Genomic DNA, 26,343 nt, shown 5'->3' with positions numbered 1-26,343 from the left:
GCGTTTTCTTCAGTCTTTTAATAGGATTCGGAAATGGCCTACTCCACAAATTTCTAACAAAACTTTGAACTTGCACATGGACGCCTCAGGATCTAAGGGTTTTGGTGCTTTCTTTCAAGGGGAATGGTGTGCTGCCCCTTGGCCACACTCATGGCGGGTTAATGGCTTTGTAAGTAATCTACTAACTTTAGAACTATTTCCCATAGTAGTAGCACTGGAATTGTGGGCCCCTCATCTACGCCGCATTAGCGTGGTGTTTTGGTGCGACAACCTTGGTGTGGTTCAGGCTATTAATCGCCAGAGCGCCTCCTCATGCCAGACAATGAGCTGACTGATGCTCTCTTTTCAACTGGCGATGCTTTAAAACACTGGCCCCATTCGCACGAACGACTGGTTTAACCTGTCCCCCTTATGTTTGGCAGATGGTTGAGGAGGGATAAGGGATCTTGGGGAGGCGCAATTGGTCCCATCTACTAGAAAAATCTAACATTTGGCATGACAGCTTTGGTCTCTATACAATGACACATCAGGTCAGATAGCCTCTATGGCAGGCTTTATGTGGGATCGATATAAGGAAGAGATGTCTAAATCAAATATGGCCTCCATGTTAGCTGGCATCTTATTCATGTTCAAAACAAATAACGCCCAAGACCCCACCAAATCCTTCATTATTTCCAAAGTCCTAAAGGGATGGGTTAGAATTCATCCAACCTTTATAACCGCCAGCCCATATACCAGCAAACCATATCTAGACTGATTGTATCCCAGCCTGAGATTACAGCAGACCCTTATGAAACATTGCTGTTCAGTGTGGCTTTCTTATTGGCTTTTCATGGCCCTTTTAGAATTAGCGAGCTGGTTGCACACTTTAGAACATCTAAAGACACAGCTTTGCTAACTAGGAACATTGTGGTTCAGCCTAAACTTATCCGCTGCAAGATAGTTAAATCTTAGACAGTCCAGTAGGGGTCATTATCTATCGTTGGCCGCACAACAGGACAAGGTTATATGCTTTGTTTTACTTTGTACTAAATTTGCTGAAGTACGAATACAAGGTGAGGATTTGTGGTTAACACACTGGGAGAAATCACCATTGACGAAATTCCAATTCAATGCTCTCCTAAAACACTCCCTGGTCCTCATGGGTTTAGACTCGGCGCTTTATAGCACCCATACTTTTTGGATTGGGGCAGCTATTGCTGCAGCAGCCAGGGGCGCATCGATCTCTGAGTTTCAATCGCTAGGGAGATGGAAATCACATACTTATAAAAGGTATATACGGCCTGATTCATAAGGTTAACTCCCTCAAACCTCCCCTCTTCTTCCTTACTGCCTTGTTTCTCTCCTCTGTTGGTTAGTGACCCAAGGCTATGCTGCTTGCCCTGTTAAACGGAAGCATGAAGGGATTTTTCCCATTTCTTTCCCCCGGATAAATGCCTGATTAGTGGTGCGTCTCTGGGGTTTTATGGGTTTTTACCTTCATTTGGGTTACCAGCCTCTCTTTATTCTTTTTCTGTTCCTGGCCAGGTGCCCCATTGCTAAGCATGGGAATTTCCCAAAGTTACCCCTATGGCCCGCTGATGTACAGAGGTGTGCTGGGTGGTTTATGGATATCTGGCATCAGTCTGCTTTACGTTTGGTTGTGCCCTCTAATATGGAAGGTCTGTTTAAAGTCGCAGCAGCTTAGATTGTGTTTCCTGCTGTCTAAGTGAATTTGCTTTGTCTGTATTCTTGTCACGGGCACTAGGAGTCTTTACCCAGGGATCACCAGATGGTAGGCTTACCAGAGCAATGTAGATGGTAATAGGGTACTCTGGTAGCTGGGTGATCACGGAACATGAAATGATGGCCGATGAGATGCTCAGGAAAGTCTATGACTAGCAACACTGGTAATAATGAGGTAATGATACACAAGGAACTGTATGGACAAGGACACGTGAAGGTAGTCAGTGGTCTGCGATAGCAAGTTGTACCACTGCTATAGTGAGGTGGAATGTCCAACAGAAACAAGGAGGTGATGAGAGTCAGCGGTCTGCGGGTAGCAAGTTGTACCGCTGTCTGAGTGAAGGAATGGAATCCAAGTGGAGGTATCCAGGTAGTCAGTGGTCTGCGGTAGCAAGTTGTACCACTGCTCTGTGAGAGGATAATGGAACAGGTGATACCGGAAACAGGGATCAGTGGTCTGACATCAGCAAGTTGTACCACTGCATATATATGTGAGGAGGTGCACGGGGGAAGACTGCAACACAGGATATACACAGGCACCTTATACACGATCCACAGTAATATGCACAATATAGGTATATATATATGTAAATGACTGATCAGGTCTGCAATCTAGAAAGTCTCTTGAAGTGGTCCAGCACAATGATAACACAGTCAATGATGGCAATAGACTCAGCGGATAGCAGACTCCAGAGAGAACCAAACACAGTCCAGCAAGATATGCAATACACAGCACAGTCAATGAGAAGTATGCATACCGTGGTTCAGCAGTAGCAGTCAGATGGGATTGCAGCGGTACCTGAGCGGCTGGAGGCCGACTGGATAGGAAGTCCCTGGATAGGAGAAGCAGCGGTCTAGCAGGTGCAGCGCACAGGTGAGTAGACCGACAGGGACACGAATCCACAGGAGTCAGCAACACGTGGAACTGGACTCATAGGAAACCCAGGAGAATGGAGATGATCCAGCAGAGGGTAGTAGAAGAGATACAAATCCAATGCTGACAGGAGGGTAGAGGCCAGTGGAACACGTGAAGGCGTGGAGAGTGGATCAGCAGGAGATGGACGATAGCGCTGACCACAGCGGCAGGACTCAGCGGCACACGGAGGTAACCAGTAGCAACCACAGGAACCAACAGCGATGGGAAACAGGAGTGCAGCGCAGGGCCGGAGCTGTAGATCACGAAGTGTAGCAGATGGTAATGAAAAGCGGCAGTCTCGAGGAAGTCACAGCAAAGATGAGATGAGAGTGTAGTGCACGGAGGCAGCGGATAGTAATCAGCTGGCAGTCACGATGTTGAACACAGGCGAGTTGCAAGCAGGAGACTGTAGTGCACAGAGGCAGCGGATAGTAGTCAGCTGGCAGTCACGATGTTAAACACAGGCGAGTTGCAAGCAGGAGACTGTAGTGCACAGAGGCAGCGGATAGTAGTCAGCTGGCAGTCACGATGTTGAACACAGGCGAGTTGCAAGCAGGAGACTGTAGTGCACAGAGGCAGCGGATAGAAATCAGCAAACAGACTTGATGAGAAGCAGGTGAGTGAGGTAAAAGCTGGAGTGCACGGAGGCAGCGGATAGCAATGAGCAAACAGTCACATTGATATAAAATAACGTTGAAGTGGTGTAGAAGACTGTAGTGCACGGAGGCAGCGGATAGGAATCAGCAAACAGTCATGATGATAAAGTTGATGGTAGAAGTGGTATGGAACCACAGTAGTAGAAGTGGTTTGGAAACCACAGGAATCAGCAGCACTGAATACACAAGTAATACAGGAACACCTTCAGAGACTCATGAGGAATGAGACTCCAAGATCAGGCAACGTGGTAGTGACCACAGGTGCTTAATATAGGGAGGTTGCCTGATCTGCCAATTAAGTTAAAGGGGTATACACTGAAGTATAGAAAAGGGCTGCGCATGCGCAGACCCTCAGGATGGTGGACGGCCACGGTTCCTAAATGTCCGGGAAGAGGCACTCACGGTCCGGTGAGTGACAGTACCCCCCCTTTTAAAGGTGGGCACAGAACGCCTGGAACCGGGCTTGTCCGGATTTTTGGAGTAAAACTTCTTCAAAAGGGCAGGAGCATTAAGATCTTCAGCTTTGATCCAAGAGCGCTCCTCAGGACCAAAGCCCTTCCAATGAACGAGGAAGTGGAGGACTCCTCGCGAAATTTTTGCATCTAGTACCTCGGTAATCTCAAAATCCTCCTCCTGATGGACTTGAACTGGCTGCGGAGCTGAGGGAGGAGTTGAAAAACGGTTGATAATAAGAGGTTTGAGCAAAGATACATGGAAGGCATTAGAAATCCGAAGACTCTTAGGAAGAAGGAGTTTCACACATACTGGATTGATAACTTGAATGATCCTATATGGACCAATAAAACGAGGGGCGAATTTCATGGATGGAACCTTCAAACGAATATTTTTTGTGGATAACCAGACACGATCTCCAATTTTTAGTGGTGGAATAGCCCGCCTCTTCTTATCAGCGAAAGATTTATATTTGACAGATGTCTTCTTCAAACAGGTTCTAACCTGAGACCAGATATTTTTAAAGGTCTGACAAACAGTCTCCACCGCAGGAACTTGGGTGGGCGGGAGGGCAGGAAATTCCGGAAAAGACGGATGGTGACCGTAGACCACAAAGAATGGAGTTTTGGATGATGACTCATGGTACATGTTGTTATGGGCGAACTCAGCCCAAGGGAGTAACTCTACCCAGTTGTCTTGATTGGCTGATGAAAATATCCTTATAAAAGTCTCAAGATCTTGATTGACACGTTCGGTTTGTCCATTGGATTGTGGATGGTAAGAAGATGAGAGTGCTAATCGTATGCCCAAGGTTTTACAAAGGGCTCGCCAGAATCTGGACACGAATTGTACTCCTCTATCAGACACAATCTCAGATGGACATCCATGGATACGGAAGATCTCTTTAATGAAATGTTCAGCCAGGATAGACGAGGAAGGCAAACCAGACAGAGGGATGAAATGAGCCATCTTCGAAAATCTGTCCACTACGACCCAAATAGTGTTATGGTTCTTACTAGGTGGTAAGTCAGTAACGAAATCCATACTAATATGGGTCCATGGTTTGGACGGAATGGGTAGTGGTCGCAGCAACCCTGCTGGGGTTCTGCGGGAGGATTTGAATTGCGAACATAATTCACAGGAAGCAATGAACTCTTTGACGTCTCTCCTCATTGAAGGCCACCAGTAACTTCGAGAGAGGATCTCAAAAGTCTTGTGTTCACCGGCGTGTCCAGAAAAACGAGAGGCATGGAACCACGAAAGGATTTTCCTCCTTAGAGTAGGAGGCACGAGGGTCTTCCCAAATGGTAGCGTTTTGGTGGATGAAGCAGCCAGTGAGATACATTTGGGGTCTAGAATGGTATGGTTGGAAACCTCTTCTATATCAGAGGACGTAGCAAAGGCTCTAGATAAGGCATCAGCTTTTTTGTTCTTGGCAGCTGGTTTGAAGGTAATTATTAATTCAAAACGGGAAAAGAAAAGAGACCATCTTGCTTGACGAGGGTTCAAGCATTGGGCAGACTGGAGATATGACAAGTTCTTATGATCCGTGAAGATCGTCACCGGATGGCGAGCTCCCTCCAACAAGTATCTCCATTCCTCTAATGCGGCTTTGATAGCCAGTAATTCCTTGTCTCCGATGGTATAATTCTTCTCTGCGGGTAGGAGACCCCGAGAATAGAAGGCACAAGGGTGGAATTTTTGCTGTTCCGAGCGTTGGGAGAGAATAGCTCCTAAGCCCACATTAGAGGCATCTACTTCTAGGAAAAAAGGGAGTGTCACATCAGGCTGACGAAGGATTGGAGCCGAAGAGAAGGACTCTTTTAATGTTTGAAAGGCTTGAATAGCCTCAGTAGACCATTGCTTAGGATTAGCCCCTTTACGAGTCAGGGCCACAATAGGAGATGCAATGGAAGAAAAGTCTTGAATGAAGCGTCTATAGTAATTGGCAAAACCTAAAAAACGCTGGATGGCACGAAGAGTAGTTGGCTGGGGCCAATGTAGTACAGCATTTACTTTGTCAGGATCCATCTTCAGACCAACTCCGGAAACAATATACCCCAAGAATGGAATCTGGGGTAATTCGAATGAACATTTTTCTAATTTACAGAACAATGAATTTTTCCGTAGCCTGGAGAGGACTTCTGCCACATGTTGGTGGTGAGAAGGCAGGTCCTGTGAAAAAATCAATATGTCGTCCAGGTAGACGACGACACATACATATAATAAGTCCCGAAAAATCTCATTGATGAAGCCCTGAAAAACAGCGGGGGCATTACATAGCCCGAAAGGCATTACCAGATATTCTTAATGCCCGTCTCTGGTGTTAAACGCCGTCTTCCATTCGTCACCGGAACGGATTCTGATTAAATTGTAAGCACCACGAAGATCCAACTTAGTAAAAATACGGGCTCCCTTAATGCGGTCAAATAGCTCAGTGATCAACGGAATGGGATACCGGTTCTTGATAGTAATGGCATTGAGTCCACGAAAATCTATACAAGGGCGTAATGATCCATCCTTCTTTTTGACAAAGAAGAACCCAGCTCCAGCGGGCGAGGTGGAAGGTCGAATGAACCCACGCTGGAGGTTCTCCCGTATATATTCAGATGTAGCTTGAGTTTCAGGTAACGAGAGTGGATAGACCCGGCCTCTGGGAGGAGTCTTGCCAGGAAGAAGATCAATCGGACAATCCCAAGAACGATGAGGAGGAAGACGTTCAGACTGAGCTTTATCAAAAACATCGGTAAATGAAGCATATTGAGGAGGGAGTCCCGGTGAAATAGCTGAAATGGAAGCTTGCTGTACCTTGAGAGGAATGACTTGGGAAAGGCAATGATGGTGACATTCAGGCCCCCAAGACGTGACTTGAGGGGTGCGCCAGTCAATCTGGGGAGAATGACACTGAAGCCATGGAAGGCCTAGGACAATCGGACTTGTCGTAACAGGAAGAATTAAAAACGATATCTCTTCATGATGCAGAGCACCAATCTGAAGGGTTACTGGAGACGTACTCTGGGTGATGAGACCGTTGATGAGACGTGATCCATCGATAGCCGTCACAGTAATGGGAGTTTTTAAGGTAATCATTGGTAGAGACCATTGATTAACTAACGATTTGGAAATAAAATTTCCTGCTGCTCCGGAATCAATCAATGCCTGTGACTCAAAGGTCTTGGTAGCAAAGGAAATAGTCACATCAAAAGCGCAGACTTTAGATTTCATAGACGATGGAGAGGACTCCAGGGACCCTAACTTCACCTCTCCAGAACTAGTTAGGGCCTGGCATTTCCCGATCTCTTAGGGCAGGAGCTGAGGACATGAGTGGAATCAGCACAATAGATACAGAGTCTATTCTTGACTCTTCGTTTCCTCTCCTCAGAAGATAACTTGGAACGTCCAATCTCCATGGGAATCACAGCGGGTGACACTGGACGAAATTGAGGGTTAGAGCGAAAAGGTGCTTTAGCAGAAGTCGTTTTCTCAGCCTCTCTTTCACGAAATCTCATATCAACACGATGGCATAGAGAGATCAAATCTTCAAGTGACGAAGGAAGCTCTTGGGTAGTCAGTGCATCTTTAATTTTATCGGAAAGCCCCTGCCAGAAGGCGGCAACTAGGGCTTCAGTGTTCCACTGAAGTTCAGAGGCTAAGATCCTAAATTGAATGACGTACTGGCCTACAGTATGAGATCCTTGTCGCAGACGGAGGATGCTGGAAGCAGCGGAGGTCACACGACCTGGTTCATCGAACACACTTCGGAATGTAGAAATGAATTTGGCACTATCTTGTAATATTGGATCGTTCCTCTCCCACAGAGGGGAGGCCCAAGCCAGGGCTTGTCCTGAAAACAAAGAGATAAGATAGGCCACTCTGGAACGATGGGTAGAAAAATTTTGAGGTTGGAGCTCAAAATGGACTGAACATTGGTTAAGGAAACCCCTACAAGTTTTGGGGTCTCCATCGTACTTTGACGGAGTAGGCAGGTGAAGCGTGGAAGCTATAGACACCTGGGATGGCAATGGGGAAACGGAGGAAAGCACAGGAGCTTCAGTAGTAGCTGTCACAGTCTGTCCAGATGTACCTTGGGAGGTTAATGACTGATAACACTGAAGTAACAGCTGTTGGCGGGCATCCTGTTGCTCCACACGGCTAACCAGATGTTGCAGCATCTCTTTGGCGGTAGGTTCCACATCTGGGTCTGTCATGGCCTGATCTTACTGTCACGGGCACTAGGAGTCTTTACCCAGGGATCACCAGATGGTAGGCTTACCAGAGCAATGTAGATGGTAATAGGGTACTCTGGTAGCTGGGTGATCACGGAACATGAAATGATGGCCGATGAGATGCTCAGGAAAGTCTATGACTAGCAACACTGGTAATAATGAGGTAATGATACACAAGGAACTGTATGGACAAGGACACGTGAAGGTAGTCAGTGGTCTGCGATAGCAAGTTGTACCACTGCTATAGTGAGGTGGAATGTCCAACAGAAACAAGGAGGTGATGAGAGTCAGCGGTCTGCGGGTAGCAAGTTGTACCGCTGTCTGAGTGAAGGAATGGAATCCAAGTGGAGGTATCCAGGTAGTCAGTGGTCTGCGGTAGCAAGTTGTACCACTGCTCTGTGAGAGGATAATGGAACAGGTGATACCGGAAACAGGGATCAGTGGTCTGACATCAGCAAGTTGTACCACTGCATATATATGTGAGGAGGTGCACGGGGGAAGACTGCAACACAGGATATACACAGGCACCTTATACACGATCCACAGTAATATGCACAATATAGGTATATATATATGTAAATGACTGATCAGGTCTGCAATCTAGAAAGTCTCTTGAAGTGGTCCAGCACAATGATAACACAGTCAATGATGGCAATAGACTCAGCGGATAGCAGACTCCAGAGAGAACCAAACACAGTCCAGCAAGATATGCAATACACAGCACAGTCAATGAGAAGTATGCATACCGTGGTTCAGCAGTAGCAGTCAGATGGGATTGCAGCGGTACCTGAGCGGCTGGAGGCCGACTGGATAGGAAGTCCCTGGATAGGAGAAGCAGCGGTCTAGCAGGTGCAGCGCACAGGTGAGTAGACCGACAGGGACACGAATCCACAGGAGTCAGCAACACGTGGAACTGGACTCATAGGAAACCCAGGAGAATGGAGATGATCCAGCAGAGGGTAGTAGAAGAGATACAAATCCAATGCTGACAGGAGGGTAGAGGCCAGTGGAACACGTGAAGGCGTGGAGAGTGGATCAGCAGGAGATGGACGATAGCGCTGACCACAGCGGCAGGACTCAGCGGCACACGGAGGTAACCAGTAGCAACCACAGGAACCAACAGCGATGGGAAACAGGAGTGCAGCGCAGGGCCGGAGCTGTAGATCACGAAGTGTAGCAGATGGTAATGAAAAGCGGCAGTCTCGAGGAAGTCACAGCAAAGATGAGATGAGAGTGTAGTGCACGGAGGCAGCGGATAGTAATCAGCTGGCAGTCACGATGTTGAACACAGGCGAGTTGCAAGCAGGAGACTGTAGTGCACAGAGGCAGCGGATAGTAGTCAGCTGGCAGTCACGATGTTAAACACAGGCGAGTTGCAAGCAGGAGACTGTAGTGCACAGAGGCAGCGGATAGTAGTCAGCTGGCAGTCACGATGTTGAACACAGGCGAGTTGCAAGCAGGAGACTGTAGTGCACAGAGGCAGCGGATAGAAATCAGCAAACAGACTTGATGAGAAGCAGGTGAGTGAGGTAAAAGCTGGAGTGCACGGAGGCAGCGGATAGCAATGAGCAAACAGTCACATTGATATAAAATAACGTTGAAGTGGTGTAGAAGACTGTAGTGCACGGAGGCAGCGGATAGGAATCAGCAAACAGTCATGATGATAAAGTTGATGGTAGAAGTGGTATGGAACCACAGTAGTAGAAGTGGTTTGGAAACCACAGGAATCAGCAGCACTGAATACACAAGTAATACAGGAACACCTTCAGAGACTCATGAGGAATGAGACTCCAAGATCAGGCAACGTGGTAGTGACCACAGGTGCTTAATATAGGGAGGTTGCCTGATCTGCCAATTAAGTTAAAGGGGTATACACTGAAGTATAGAAAAGGGCTGCGCATGCGCAGACCCTCAGGATGGTGGACGGCCACGGTTCCTAAATGTCCGGGAAGAGGCACTCACGGTCCGGTGAGTGACAATTCTGCTTCAGGTTGTGTATTAACCTCCGAATGCTTGTGATGATTTAGCTTTATATATTTTGCCCTAGGTCTAGCTGGCAAGAAGATACAAATATGGGTCATAGGCCACTCATTCATATTATGAGCAACAAAACGTAGTTTGACACGAAATTGGTCATATTTTTCCCATCCAGTGTACATCCAGTAGTTAGGAAAAGGAGGTATGGAATGGTCAGCACTCATCCCCCTTTTAACCCGGGAGATGAACATTAAAGGCATTCCCGACATAGCAGTCGTTCACTTGCGTAACAATGATGTAGGTAGAGGTAAATTGAAGTCTCAAAAGAACTCACAGAAAAAATATATATATTCAGTTAATGTTACCTGTCAATATTATCGTCATTTATGATTATAAATGGACATTTTTTAAAAAAGTGTTGGTTTGGTTTTGTTTTGTTTTGAAGTGTTCTTAATATCCACTGTACTTAAGACATTTTTATAGTTGCTCCTGATTGCAAACACATTTAATAGCATGCATACTCAGCCGTCAGCCCTAGAAATTGGCACTTAGACTAGACCAGGTCTGGCCAACCTGTGGCTCTCCAGGTGTTGTGAAACAATAGATAGGCCACCGACAGCTGGCAAGGCAACACCTGGAGAGCCACAGGTTGGCCAGGCCTGGACTAGACCTTTAGCTGGAGTAAGAGATACCGCAGAACACCAGCATGCTTCTGCATGCACCCGAGTTTGATTTGGATGTGTGAGTAAATTACCTACTCCACGCTCTTAACCACAGCACTCACTTGTTTACTTCCTTCTTGGTGTTGGGATCATGTGACTCTGGGAGGGAGTTTGAAACTCCCAGAACTATATAAGATCTCTGACCCACTGTCTGTGTCAGATCAACAAGTTGCTAACCCCTGCTTCCGGCTCCCGCTGTGCTTGATGGTTCTTGACTCCTGGCGAATTTCTCCTGGCTTGTCTGACTACATTTCCTGGATTAACCCTTGTGCTGCTTTCTTCAGTGTGTATCCGACTCAGCTTGTTTACTGACCTCGCTTTCTGGATTATTCTTGGCACCACTTATTTCAGTGTGTATCTGACCTGGCTTGTTCAATGACCTAGCTTTCTGGATTGTCCTCAGCTCCGTATACCTCAGAGTGTATCCGACCCGCCTTGGTATATTGACCACGACTGTTATGACTCGCCGGGCTCTCTGTCAGAGGAGCTAGATAGATAGGTAGATAGATAGTTAGCTAGAGATATGTAGGTAGGTAGTTAGGTAGGTAGTTAGATAGCCACATTGAATGTTTAGATAGGTAGTTAGTTTAGTTTTTAGATAGATTAGATAGATTAGTTTAGGTAGATTAGATAGGCAGATAGATTAGACAGGTACTTAGATAGGGTCAGTTAGGTATGTTCTCGGTCAGAATCTGCCCTGCAGCATCATTGCGCTCAGATTTATAGATCTCTCTCTGGCTCCGGACTCAACTTTGCCACAGGTACTTTTGACTGTATACATATATCACTGTGTGCCTGTAACTGTAGCTACTTGTTCTCTCAAACTGCCTAAAAACTGTTTCCCTCAAATTTCTGGACTCTCACCGGGAATGTGGGTTGTAGTTACCCCTGGCAACCTCCTAAGAACTGTTTCCCTCAAATCTCCGGACTCTCACTGGTACTGTGGGTTGTAGTTACCCCTGGCAACCATATAAGAACTGTTTACCTCAAATCTCCGGACTCTCACCGGTACTGTGGGTTGTAGTTACCCCTGGCAACCGCCTAGAACTATTTCCCTCAAAATCTCCGGACTCTCACCGGTACTGTGGGTTGTAGTTTCCCCTGGCAACCGCCTAAGAACTGTTTCCCTCAACTCTCCGGACTCTCACCAGTACTGGGGGTTGTAGATACCCCTGGCAACTGCCAATGTTCGGTTTCATCATCTTTATCTATCACTGCAAGTTCCTTTTGTTTCCGGTCAAGCAACGGTACAGAAGCTGCGGTGTATCAGGAGACATCTTCATCAACTGTTCCTTAATTTATTCCAGTGGCCACGAGTGATATATCAGTCTTGACACATTTACTCAATGTCTCTCCTGACTCCCACCTGCACTAGAGTATCCATACCCTTGGTGGCTACGTGGAATAATTACAGCCTCATTTCTCTCTCACCTCAACTACCTACTCTACGGCCCTGGTACTCTAGTCCTGGGTTCTCCTCAGCCAGTGCATATCTCACGACCCTCTGTTTGTCTGTAGCCAAGCCTGTCCCTACCACTAGGGGCAACAGTGAACACCAGGCTTTTGGAGCAGATTCTGGGTTTTGTTGTATTGGCTGGGGGGTTCCTAACAAAGACCTCTGTGCCTGTGTTTATCCGGCTGCATCCATCCATCTCTCTACCAGCTATCACATCAGGGTGTTACCCTGAGAGCTGCGACCGGTTCATGGTGAAGATCGGGGATCCGTTAGACTCCGTGCCTCAGGAAGACCTGCGCCAGTCCTGATTGATAGTTGCCTTCAGTGATCATAACAGGATGTGGCTGCATGGGACTGCCCTTACTGTACATTACCTAATTAGGTAATGCAATTGCATCAGCCCATTCCCCACCCCATTCCCTCCCCAAAATTGTAGGCTGTATTTAAGTGTTATTTGTGCTGAAAGATGACTTGGACTTGGACGTGGCTGCTTTCTGTTGTGTATCTTCCGGTTCTGAGCATGCACAGAGTAATTTTGCTGACAATACGCACAAAAACGGCAGATACGAACCTTAATGACTCAGGCCCATAGAATACATTCCAAAGGGCACATTTAAAGGACTTTGGAAGAGACAGGAGACAGGTGATGTGTTTGAGGTTTTCTGGATTTTGGTAGTGTTCTGATATATGTATATGGAGGAAGTGAGGGGGGCCTGGATCAAGTGATATATCACCAGCTAATAGAAGCAAAGAGAAAGAGAGATGGTAAAGTTGATTGTAAGATGAGAGACTTTTTATTTTCTGGTGACAGGATGAGGATGTTACAGTTAGTGAATATAAATAGTAAAAAGTTCATGAGTGTTAGTCTGGATACACACTACAGAAATTTTCTCCCGGTGTGTTATTTATAACCGTTTTACCAACGAATGATAAAAAAATCTCTCAATCCAGTGGCGCACGCAGGGGGGTTTCTGAGTCTCTAGAAACCCCCCCCCTGTGCTAACTAAGTGGCCACTGTCCTGTACAGCAGCCGCGGCGCTGTCAAAGAAGCTCCGTGGCGGTGCTGTATTGTATACAGCACCGCCAGAGACGCTTCTTAGACAGCGCCGCGGCTGCTGTATAGGACAGCGCTGGCGAAACGGAGCATGCGCAGCAGCTCTCTCTCTCGTTTTTTTTTTTTGTTTTTTTTTGGGTCGGCGGGGAGAAACCCCCCCGACAATCCTCCGTGCGCCCCTGCAATCAGCATACCGATATATGTGTACATACTATACATGTTTTACAAGATTTACCTTCAAATCTATGCTCTTCATCTCTCAACCATTAACTGAAAAGATCATGGTTTATAGTTACAAAACTGTGGGCTTGAAAAAGTGAACATATTGCCTATAGCAGCCAAACAAATTCTAGTTATCATTTATTTAGTTCCTTCGTAATAAAGACAGCTAGAATCTGATTGGTTGCTATAGGCAACATCTTCACTTTTTTCAAATCTGCAGTTTAATAAATATACCCCCATGACTCCGTAAAAACCCTATGGAGATCCTTATACCCAAAAAAATAATAATTTAATAGTGTATTAGTGCTGACAATCAAGAGCTGCCTTCTATTTTCTGGCTTCTGATCCGACAAGCCAAAAAACAAACAATATTCTTAAAATTTGAAAACAGAAATGTCGCTGCCAATAGTAATCAATACCACCATGTGAGCAACTCAACACCCCTGTTGTGAATGCACTCACAAAATATTGATTGTAACATCGCATTGTATATCAAAGATGTGTCATCTTCTTAAAGACAAATAAGTGCAATATCCCTTTAAGATCAGCTTACTCCGTGTATAGGAAATAAGAAATGCCACTAATGGTGCATTATCATTTACAAATTTATTAAAAAGGTAAAAAAAAATCATAAAAATAACATTGACAATGATTCCCTGAGGGAGATTAATCCACATGGATAAAAGGTGGACTCTTACCCCAATCAAAATAGATATACGCATATAGAAATGCACTCCCCACAATGGTATCGGGGTGGCCGGCTTTCCTTTTTGCAGATATCAAGGATGGAGGAACTGTAACAGCAAGTTTCTACTGACATGCATATAAATTCTGTTATAATTCAGATATACTGCTGATGGTATATATTTTGCAGTTTAAGCTGCCGTATTTACATTTGTATAAATTTTCAAATAATTCAGATATACTACTGATGAGGTTCTAGTATATATTTTACAGTTTAGGTTGCAGTACACATTCTCTAATAATTCACACACAGAGTACTGTGTTAATTAGCACCAATGAAAGCAAAGTCTACACTGATGGCTGGGGTTTGTTTGACCGAAGCAGGTGCCCAGATTCGAGCGCAGGGTCCAGGCAGGGATATATAAGGAATTAAATATGAAATATGGCGATATTATTAAGTAGATGGAACTTGGGTGCCACTGCAATTTACCTTGAGTGGTACCTAGTGGCACGCATGAAAAGGGTTGCCTATGCTTGGTATAGATGATGGTAGAATAAGTGAAATCATATTATTTAAATGCTTAATATTACATCACAATAAACTACTATTCTGCATTTGTACTTAAATCTTTATTAACATTTGCAATATTAAAAATAAAGCACATTAAAATAGTTTTATTTACACATTTACAGATGCTGTAAACCAAACTTTTGCTGACAATTATATATTAACCTTTTATTTATGTACATATGATACAAGTTATAGTTATAGTATTTGACACTCAGGGCTAGATTTACAAAACTGCGGGTATGAAAAAGTGGAGATGTTGCCTATAGCAACCAATCAGATTCTAGCTATCATTTATTTAGTACATTCTACAAAATAACAGCTAGATTCTGATTGGTTGCTATAGGCAACATCTCCACTTTTCCAAACCCGCAGTTTAGTAAATATACCCCTCAGTCAGTTGTATTGCTGTGGCCACACAGTGGCAATTACAGGTGTGAATGAATCAAACAATTTGTATTCATTAATTTTGCAAAATATACATTAGTCTCTAACCTGTTATCTTATAGATGTTAAATTAATGATAAAACAACTTCATGAAGAAATATAAACACAAGGGGCACACAAGTAAATTACGCTATCATGTTAAATATTTACAAAATGGATAAGCACAAACATGTACAAACCAATCACTCTAGCAGGTTTAAAAGATTAAAACAAAGTGGTTAACTGATTAAATTGCTTTCTTTTTCCGTTGTAAATGTTCTTGCAATATTGCCACCTAATAAAAATATCACTTTTAGTGCAGTTTGGCATTTTTTCAGATTGCATTATTAAATATCTATTTGCAGACTCGGCTGAATCTCAATTTCAGCTGCAACCTATAAAAGGAAGATAATAGCAACATTTTAACTAGCTACTCTTTATAGATCTGTTACCAAGATCCACTAGTGCTTCTAAACAAATGTCCATTCAACTGAATATAGACAGGTATTCCTGCATTATCCACAGAACATTTAATGTTTGTAGCTATAACTGTGCTTCACTGATTTCAAAACAGTAATAATTCTCATATGTTGTTACTAGATCATGCACGCTTTGGTTTAAAGCTGCACTACCATCTAGTAGATACTCTTTAGTGGCATCCACAACTACCAGCGACCATATCATCGTACTGCTTCAAAACTACATTTTCATCATCATCAAAGTAGAGCAAGTTTATAGAGAAAAGTTTGTCGGGGACACAACATGGGCTGTTAACACCATGTGTGAGTTTGAGAGCATTTATTATAGACTGCACTGTAGCATGGTTGGTAGGTCTCATGTTTTGCCCCAGAGGGAATGGGCATGACCCCTTACAGTGATAAGCATTATATCCTCTTGGGGAGATGATCCATCCAGACCAGCCAATCTCCTCGAAGTCTACATAAAGAGGATGTCTCTGGCATGGCAGGTTTCCATCCTCTTGTAGTGCTCTTGCCATCCTGGTTCTGTTTGGAGCTGGTGCGTAAGGCTCATTGGGTATTGCTAACTGGTGGCCATCTAGATATAATGCAATTTAAAAACATGATTAGCACAGATGGACCCATACATACATACACAGACACACACACAGAAGTGTTGCTAGTGTATAATAACTAGTAAGTGAGTTTTTATGTCATAGCTTATAATTGGTGAGTTCTGATGTCATTACTTTAGTGTTCATTATAAACATATGTACATTATAATAAGTAATAATGCTCCCCCTACTGTAAATATCTGCAAAAATTAGAAATTATGTTGGAACTCTATGATGGCTTATAGTTATATTTATCATTTACATTGGGGTTACATTATAATTATACTCTTGGGCTTATTTTATATGGTTTTATGAGAGAAAAAAAATAAGAATTTTCTGTTATCCAATCCCTAGCAATATCATATGAATTTCAGATGACATGGATGTCCTGGTTTATCATTTCAAAATGAAGGTATGCTTATGCCAAAAGCTATAACAGAAGATTAGATATGGCAAGTAGATGATTGTATTTTAGTAAAGAAATATATTTTTCTTTATTCTCTTACCTGGCTGGTTGCTCAGTGACACAACTCCCCTTCTCCCATCATCAGTGAAGAGAACAAGCATGGGCTGTTTGCTTTCATGGTGGTCTTTTCCTGAAGCAAAGCGGATAACATTGGTGTCAGCTTGCCCTCCTCCCAGATATCTCACTGTTACAAGAATACCCTGATTGTGGCTTTCATCATTCCAAGCACGAACCTGTCAGATGAAGAAACCAACAGTGTTAATTTCACTATTACATTTAGATAACCAACAAAAGCAATTACATAATTTTAGCAGTGGTGAGGCTGTTAAATGATCCCAATTTAGACAATAGTTATCTATGTTAGTAGTCCATGTAAAAATGGTAACTAAATAGCTCAATAGCTTTAGCGATAGGTAACATGTTTGTGTATTAAGTTTTATGGTGCTAAAGGCAGTGTAGTTAAGCAGAGATAGCCCAAATTGGAAATTACCAAATGAACAAAACACATTTTATAAAGAGAAATTAAATATTTCAATACATAGAAAATAGAAAAAAATGTCATACTTACTGCTTGAGTAATGGAAAACACTTCCCATCCCGAAGAATGGATAGGGACAAGTTTTGAAGACAGCAGCTTTCTTCCTTGCGGTGACTGCATTTTATTTTTATCCATAACTAGATACACACTTATCTGTGGCACAAAAATACAATTGATTAGAAAATGAATTGAACTCCAAAGCACATGATAAGTATCTAAGAGCAGTAAGCAATCTATTGAAGCCCATTATTAGAGATTGCTAGTCCTGTGTAATGTTGAGTATGATCCTATTTTACGTGTTGGGGGCATTTCTATAATTTTTGCAGCAACTAAGGGAAATTACAAACACGCCTCCCCCTAATAATAAAAATATATATGTCATAGCAACTGCAAACATTCTAGACATTTCACTTGTCACATAATTTTAAGGGTCAACTAACAATACAAAATATTGTGTAAGATAGTAAGTTGGCAATTGAGTCACTATTTAGCTGACGAAACTAAAAATGCACAGTGTTCAGGGCCCCACCTGGCAGAAATGATGTCTCTGGAAGTAGGCATGTTCTGTAGGTCTTGGTTTAAGTTTGAAAAGATGCAGCTCAGCTGTTAAAACCTTCTCGCTCTTAGTCACAGTTGAAAGGTTGAACAGAAAATACATCTGGTCACTGTGAACTGAGGATTCATTTTTGTGATTAGTCAATAAATGAAAATATATATTACATTGCAAACAATGCTACTTGTCTCTCTAGTAATAATATTACTATTAATAATAATATTTACTATTAATACAATCATAGTAAGAGGGACAGTTGATAAATACATTGTAAATGATAAATAAAATAAAAGAAACACTATAAATTATAATATGAACTAAAACAGACCTTACCTTTGTCAAAGAAACTTCTAACTGTGTTCCCCTCCAAAAGATCTGGGTCTTTGGTGACACCATCTGCATCGGCTACAGTGTTGTATAGGTCAATCATGTATTGCGGCGGTTGTTTGGCATGATGCAGATAATGTGGTGGGTCATCAATGCCAAAAACTTCTAAAAGTCTTTTGAGGGCTGCAGATCTTACTTGCTCTGGGTTTTCTGCTGGGACAGCAGTGTTCTCTGTGTTTTCTGTAGGCCTTGGATTGCATCCTTGCAGAGAAATAATCATGATTACCAAACCCAACATCTTCATGTTGATCATCTCTTCAGGTTGAAAGTCTCTCAGATCCCTTGTGGTTGAATGGCCCACTGTGTGCCAAGTGCCACAATTTATAACAATGCTACAAGACAGCTGCACCTTAAGCTCTAAAACAAGATACAATTAAGTCAAGTATGCAAAACAGCAATCAGTAAATGTAAAGAAAGCTAATTGCAGTGCTAACAAGGTGTGAAACAAGACTAGCAATGATCTCTTAGCAATTATCCTACAGTACACAATTTACGTGAAACTAGAAGCTGTTGTCCTGTGTACATTCCTTATTTTAAAGGAAAACCAGGAGTCTTGTATTGGAAGAACAAGCAAGGATTTAAACACCTGGAGAGGATTGGTTTGTTTATCATTTTTTCTGGACTAAATGTGAAATTATTCCATTGTTATAGGTTGAATGAAGAAAGTTTACTCACAACAGGGGACTAACTTCCTTCTAATGAATTTATTAAGGGGGACAAACAGAAGAACATTGACTTGCATGAATTAAACACTGTTAAGCAAATAGCTGGTACACCTAAGGTGGCCTGAGACTTAAGTAAAAGAGATATCCTACAAATTAGCTATAGTACAATGTCATTTAAAATACATTCTAAAATCTGTTAATTTTACTTGGAATCATTAATTAGCAAGGCATATAAAGACATTAGCTTTCCAATGGGGAAATATGATGCTTCTAGAACCAAACTATATCCTATTTACATGAATAGATGTTATATTTCACACATAACACCTAGCTAAGTACTACATAAAGTCAAAATCTTATGGATCTGTAATTTTGAGTGTTTTTTTTTCCTTAATCAAGTACATTTTAGATGGCCATATAGCCACTGACTATTAATGGTAGAGATGGGGAATTTAAGGTGTGATTGTTTTTGTCCTTTTTGGAGAGATAATATAATGGATTACAGCATTATAGCCGAAAAAAAAACAGGTGGGTTTTTTTTTTATATTATTTTATATTATATGTCACAACATTCTTTTGAACTAAATTTAGAAGTATTTAGCTGCACGTGTATTGAAAAGTGGGACGTTTCATTGACTTTCAAGATGACTTAATCAGAGTATTAAAACGGATTTGATGAGACACAGAAAAACATGACTACAGCCGTTAGTTCCTGTCTGATGTCTTAACCTTTTACATCAACATTACAGTTAATATGTGTATTTCTCTTTATCTTTTATACAGACAACCAGATAAAACATGTTTTAGGTTAACTTTTAAAATTTAAATATATGTATTGTTCATTTATTTTATACATGTGGATTGATTGAACGAGATACACAAATGGGCAACTTAATCTCATCCCAGTTCTGCAACTGATTGATATTGCAATTGGATCTCACACCTTGTACGGTGCATTGAAGTCTGCTGGTGCTTTCTAATTAAGAAATACAAAGCTATAAATAAAATGGATAATAATGAAGGAAAGTCATATGTATACTTTGGTTTATAATTTGAAGCACTTTCCAATTTCTCTTTATGTGTCTGCTCTTTCCAAAATTGTCTCTGGACTGGATGCATGTTAACCATTTACATGTTGTGGGTTATTAATTTGAATTAAGCTCTTTTTTAGCTAATATAGATGTTGACAGTGGTGTCTCTCATATATGTCTACATGCAGTGCAAGATCATCAATATAAACTAATGTCTGTGTCCATTATGGTCATTTTAGATGTTTTAGTTGTATGTACCCACTAATTGTTTTCTTCTTTACAGAATCTGTTAACTTTACTAAATTCCAGGATGTACTGTAACACAAAACAGATATATTGTGTATTATGTTATATCAAATATGCATTAATTGCACTTTATTGAACAATTGGTTTTCTTATTTTTTGTTTCTGCAACTATCAAAGCCATCAAGTGAATTCGATAAAAAGTACCTGAAGAAGCGATTGGTTTCTACATATGGGTGACTTTTTGAGAGGAGTCTAATACAAACATATATTCACTAATACCCCATTCACACTGCCTAAAAAACCCAGGTTTTTCCCTGGGTGAGCTCCGAGGACCCGAGTCGAGTGTCAGTGTGAACGGGGGTCAGTGCAAGATCCCAGGTCTGATGACACGGGAATTAGACCCGGGAGTTTTGGAGGGATATTCCCGTGTCAGTCCAGGTTCGCCTGCAGTGTAATCGGTGCGACACAGGTTTTTTAATCCGGGTCTCACATAAAGAAGCTGATTGGGGAATTAGGGACGCTGGAGGATGGTTTAATTTCAGTGCTGCAGAAAAGAGAGAAAGGAGCATCCATGACACACTGGCTAGATGACGAGGTGCGAGAGCTGTTGGCCGTTAGAGGAGAGGAAGAGATAAAAAAAACAGATCACAGGCACTGTTAAGGATGCAACAGTGTACTATATCATATCAAAAATACTAACACAGCATGGGATAAAGCGCAGCCAGCAACAGTTGGTAAATAAATTTAAGTCACTTCGCAAACAATACTCCAAAGTGCATGACCACAACCGGAGAAAGAGTGGTACTGCCCGCATGGGATGGCAATTTTAATATCAATGTAACATAGTGTTTGGCAACTCTGCCCTTGCAAATCCCATTGCATTGTTATCATCAAGCTGTTGTGATGCTCAAAGTCCTAGAGCTGAAAGCAGTCATTCAAGTATGCTATCACTGATGATTAGCAATGATTCGCTGGAAAAACATGCTGATTTGGAGTGTTTAAATATGACAGATGAAACCATTAATATGTCCACAGAGGGATTGGCAGACCCACAACCTTTGCCAATGGCACAACCTTCACCAGACACCCAAGCGTTGCAAGAGACACAACCGTTGACAGCGGCACAACCTTCGACATCGTCACAGAAACTGACATTACGTTCAAACAGTAAGTTTATTAATGTTAACATTTTTAAAGTAAATATATCAGCTTACAACACTGCTATTTAATTTTGCAGCAATATTCATTCATCCTCGGTGTCCCTAATGTATTTCCTTTCTCTTTCCCATTTGTAGTTTACAATGTTCCTAAAAGGAAGAAAAAGCTGACTAAGATGGAACCAGCAACAAAAGCCATGACCAGAGTAATGGTAGAGCAGCTCAGGGAAATGGATATCACTATGGCAGCCAAAGAAGACGCACGTCTCCAACGTTTCATGGACAATGAGCACGAGTTGCAAAACTCTTTCATAACACAAATAATGGGTATGCAGGAGCGGATTCTGAGGAAGAACCGTGAATTCATGATGGCTAACCTAGATCGCTTTATGCACCGAATTCAAGGACATGCACAGCTTCAACCACAACCTCCATACCACACTGAGAGCCCTTACCCTTTATATAACAGAGGACAACAAATATTACCCCCTAACCCAGGTACGCCACTAATCACCCCACATCATCCTCCACAAATGGCTCTGCATAACCCAGAGTATCCATCTAGAACACATAAACCCTGAGTACCCGGCTACTCCACAAAACCCTGATTACCCACATTACCGTTAGTTATAGGTAATGAAAGTATGTACAGTACAGTTATAATGTTTGCCTGTTTTTAAGGCAACAATATTTAGAATGTTTTCTATATGTAAAATGTTTATAATGTAAGCACTTGAAAAAGTTTTAATTTGCACTACTGTATTGGCACATGTGTGTCTAAATTGTATATATTTATATGTTTTTTTGCTACAATAGTATTGTGACCTTTTGGAAAAAACACCAAAGTTTTGATTTTGATTTATATTGGTACATATGTACCCTTTAAAAAGTATTTTTTACACTTTGAATAAAAATATTTTGTTCTAGTAATCCTTTGTCCGCTCTACTCGATTATTGATGGCAGATTGGTGGTGATGGTGGTACAAATGAGTTCTGCAGAGGTATTTGTACATTCTCCCTCAATAAGTTGTAGAATCCAGAGACAGCACATATAGTTCAGAGTCCGGTACGTTCCACTCTGGTAGAAACTGCTCTTTCTGTATTTCACAAATATTGTTTAAAATACACCAAGCACCAACTAGATGGGGCATAAGTTTGGTATCAATGTCATTGCGCTTCAATAAACAGCGCCAACGTCCTTTCAATGGTCCATGGGTATTTTCAACCACCATCCGAGCAGAGCTGAGGGCATGGGTGAATCGAATTTGTTGCACAGAAAGTTGATGTTGCTGGGTGAAGCCCTTCATCAACCATCGCCGCAAAGGGGTAAGCTGCATCCCAGATTATGTGTCCTGGAATCTCCACCCCATTCACGATCTTGGATTTCTGCCTCCCAATTTTTCAGCCAATCAAAGCTCCTCTTGTGATGACCGACACTTTATATCCAGGGCAGACCCATGTTCAGTATGAACGGGGTTAACCAGGGAAATTCCTGGGTCCACGGTGCAGTGTGAATGGGGTCTCTAAGTTCAGATGCAAAAATCCAGCCTGAAAAACCCGGGAAATTGCAGGGGCAACAATGTGAAAGTGGTATAAAAGAACATTCTCAGTCCATGAAAAAGTCACCTAGAACTGAATAAATTACAATAGTTTACCACAAGACAGTGGATTCCAAACTTTCTTGGTTCACGACACCCTTAGGGTTTCCATAATTTTTTCAAGGCACCCCTAAGCCAAAATATTTACTAAGTAGTCACCCGCCTTGCTTACCAATGGCCTTGGCCACGGCACCCCTGTGAGATTGTGACGCACACTTTGAGAACTGCTGGCACAAGTTTTACACTGCCTTGTTTAAGATACTTCTGTATTGGAACATATTGTCTCCTATTGAGATTATGCCCAAGGATTTTAGCATTCAGAGATATTACCAAGGAACATTTCATATATATTTTGGTTCCAGTAATTACACAGTGCATTAAACAATAGCATATTTTATGTGTTATTATTATTGTTCTGTATGATTACTAATTTGTTATAGGTATATCAATATTGTTGCTTGAATATTTGATTGACCATCTAAGAGCTCACCAGTATGATGATTCATGTATATTGTAGGTATATGATATATTAAATTTTTATTTTTATTTTATAAATGGATCTTTTCTTTATTCTTTTTATAAGGTGGTTTTTGTGAGCTGTTTCTATATTATTCTTTTGAAGAAACAATTCCTACATATTGCACTGCAGCAGGTCATCTACAGGGTTTCCCAAACCCAGTCCTCAGGGCTCCCCAACAGTGCAGGTTTTCTGGATCACATGTGACATAATTAGGGCCACCTGTGGATCTGTTATAATGTGTCAGTCAGTAATGAATACACCTGTGCTCCAGCAAGGAGCTATGGGAAACCTGCACTGTTAGGGAGCCCTGAGGACTGGGTTTGGGAAACCCTGTACTAAGGTAAAATTAAGTATTGGCTGTAAAATTAAGTAAGATACTGCCACCTAGTGGTCATAACTTTAGGCTGCATGCTTTCATACCTTTACAAAAAAATGTACATTTTGGGCCTGATTCATTAAGACACATACAATGCAAGGGGTGCAAATGAGTTTATTATTTTGCACATAAGGAAAATACTGGCTGATTTTTCATATAGCCCATAAATACTTGAAAGCTTCATTATTACACTGATATTTAAAGTTGATCTATGTCATTCCCTACCCCAATTATAAATCTGTCCCCACATTTTAAATATTCCTCCCCTCCAATGCAACATGGTTTTGCCAAGGTGCAAAGTTACTCATCTTTTTTGCTTTATTTTCCTTAATGAATCAGGCCCACTGAGCGCAATTTGCATTTCTTTTAAAATGCATGTAAATCGGGTATACATACCCCCGAATTCAACAAGGAGCAGATGTCAACATACGTGTGGTGATTAATATGGGTGTAGGACTGCAAGACACTGCAAGATACATTCAATATGTTTCTATGTGGATTCTAAAAAAAAACTTGAATAGTTTTTTTTCTGTGTGTTCTTTTGTGATTTTATAATCCACATAGAAACGCAGAATTTGACAGCAGATGAGAACTACTTGGCCCATCTAGTCTGCCCATTACTTAACCTATGGTAACCTCAAACCAGATTTGATCCTTAGTTTTTTGTAAAGATATATTTATGTCTATCCCAAGCATGTTTAAATTGCTTATACCAACTATGATGGGAGAATATTACACTTATACATTACCCTTTCTGTGAAGTAATTTTTCTGAGGAAATTTGAGGAAAAATTAATTCACAGAGTAGTGGATAAGTGGAATAGCCTCCCATCAGAGGTGATAGAGGCTTATACAGAAGAGCAATTTACACATGCTTGGGATAGACAAACTAAGGATCAAATAGGGTTTGAGCTTTCCATAGGTTAAGAAATGGACAGACTAGATGGGCCAAGTGGTTCTTATTTGTCGTCAAATTCTATTTTTCTATGTGGATTATAAAATCACAAAAGAATGCACAGAAAAAAAAAATAATGATAAAACATAAAAAAGTGTTTTGCTTATTTAATTTTTTCCATGAAATACCTTTATTAGTATGTTATAAATGTCTACTATAGTTTCCCTTTACAATGCAGCGCCGCTTTAAATTTAATCGCCAAAGACACTGAACTCGCGGGTGTTGAAGAACCCGCATGTTAATACATTTACCCCTAGGCGTGTAACTGGAGCAAAAGATACAGCTGCAAAATAAGTACCTGAGAGATATATGCCCAGAGCTTGAGTCGGACACTGCTGCATGTGCTCGCGATTGACATGTCCTTGTCTTGTACATTGACTGCAGGTAAACGCCCCTTCCCTTCCCTGTTCCCTCCACAAAATAATAAGCTCTAGTAAGTGTCCTTTGCGCTCAAAGATGAATTGAACATGGCTGCGTTCTGTGACATATTGTCCGGTTCTGGGCATGTGCAGAGTGATTTTGTGAATTGTACTTACACAATCGCCTTTTACATCCCTTGATGAATCAGGCCCTCTTGACTTACACATTTGATAATACTGGACAAGTTTAAAAAATTAATAATATATTTTTGTGAAAGTAATTCTTAATGTATTAGAACAGAAATTAAGTAAAAAAAAGTTTGTAGTGTTTTGTGGAATTATCTATATTCTCTTTCAATACATTGCATTATTGTTTCTTCATTTATTAACCTTGAAATGGACTCTAAAAGCAATACCACAAAATTTGATGATGACAGTAATAATGGTGATAATAAATCAAAACAAATAAAATTAATAGGTTGTAAAAGGAAACTGGATCAACAAGTTTTTAATCTGTTTGTATTCACTTTTATAAAAGTATAATTTACCATCATAAGTTAAAAAAAAAATCAGAAATATAGCATGCTGATCTAATCAAGGACTTTAAGTGTATAGAGTTTACAAACATGCATGGGTCATGTGGCAAGTAAGCATTTATTCAAATACTAAGACAACCTGTCAATCATTAAACTGATTAGACATGTGCAGGTTTGGACAGACAATTTGGCTGTTTTTGACAAAATTTGTTAACATTTGCAATTTCGGTTGCCCCATAATTTGATGACAGTTTGCAGCTAACATGTGGTCAGATTTATAACTAGTATTGCTCCATGATGTGAGCTTGATCGCTAAAGTTAGCCAAATTACACCACATTGCTTTAAAATGTAGTCAAAGAAATATTAACCAGTCTCTACTAACATACTAGCAGGCATTTTAATGTAAGGTAAAAAAGTGTTACAAGCTATAACAAACAACTTTGACAGTTCAATGTGATTCCTGGATGACCAGATTTTGAATCTATCCGAAAGACTGAAACAGGCACTGTTTAATTCTCCAAGGATGTTTCTATCGATCAGCTTGTTGTGCATGTTGTTTTTAATGTACCTCATGATAGGATCACATGTGGAACTAAATATAGACAACCAACTTTGCAGCACACTGATGCATAACAGGTCTGTATTTGCATGTATTCAGATCATTCATAATTGAAATGATATGTTCAGGATGCAAATCCAGTTGTTTGACCAGCAGGCTATCTAAGGCCACACTAGTGTTATATATCATCACCAAACATTTTTTATGTGAAAGGCGCCACAAAACTCTGCAGCACTGGAT

At 41.5% G+C, this 26,343-nt stretch overlaps 1 protein-coding gene and 1 long non-coding RNA gene across 2 annotated transcripts in view; one reads left to right on the top strand and one right to left on the bottom strand.

Moving 5' to 3' along the window:
* Positions 1-26,343, top strand: part of LOC142149706 (uncharacterized) — a 716,201-nt gene that overhangs the window by 453,951 nt on the left and 235,907 nt on the right. The gene's annotated exons all lie outside the window — the stretch shown is intronic.
* On the bottom strand, positions 15,632-18,354 carry LOC142107134 (bone morphogenetic protein 2-like). The gene is made up of 5 exons (XM_075190320.1): positions 18,048-18,354; positions 17,691-17,833; positions 17,192-17,314; positions 16,664-16,856; positions 15,632-16,141 (listed from the first exon to the last, which is right to left on the bottom strand). Exons 1-5 carry the CDS (start codon positions 18,352-18,354, stop codon positions 15,735-15,737), a joined length of 1,173 nt encoding a protein of 390 aa, XP_075046421.1. The 3' UTR covers positions 15,632-15,734.

This window comes from Mixophyes fleayi, chromosome 1 (genome assembly GCF_038048845.1).
Source record: "Mixophyes fleayi isolate aMixFle1 chromosome 1, aMixFle1.hap1, whole genome shotgun sequence".
Taxonomy (NCBI): Eukaryota; Metazoa; Chordata; class Amphibia; order Anura; family Limnodynastidae; genus Mixophyes; species Mixophyes fleayi.
This window is presented reverse-complemented; position numbering and strand designations above follow the sequence as displayed.

Bases quoted from the DNA above. Each gene is read 5' to 3' on its own strand.
- LOC142107134 (XM_075190320.1), bottom strand. From the start codon at position 18,354: ATGATCAACATGAAGATGTTGGGTTTGGTAATCATGATTATTTCTCTG. The intron at 17,834-18,047 runs GTAAGGTCTGTT...ATGAATCCTCAG, and splicing joins TAGAAGTTTCTTTGACAAAG to TTCACAGTGACCAGATGTAT. The intron at 17,315-17,690 runs GTGGGGCCCTGA...TTTGTGCCACAG, and splicing joins AGAGACATCATTTCTGCCAG to ATAAGTGTGTATCTAGTTAT.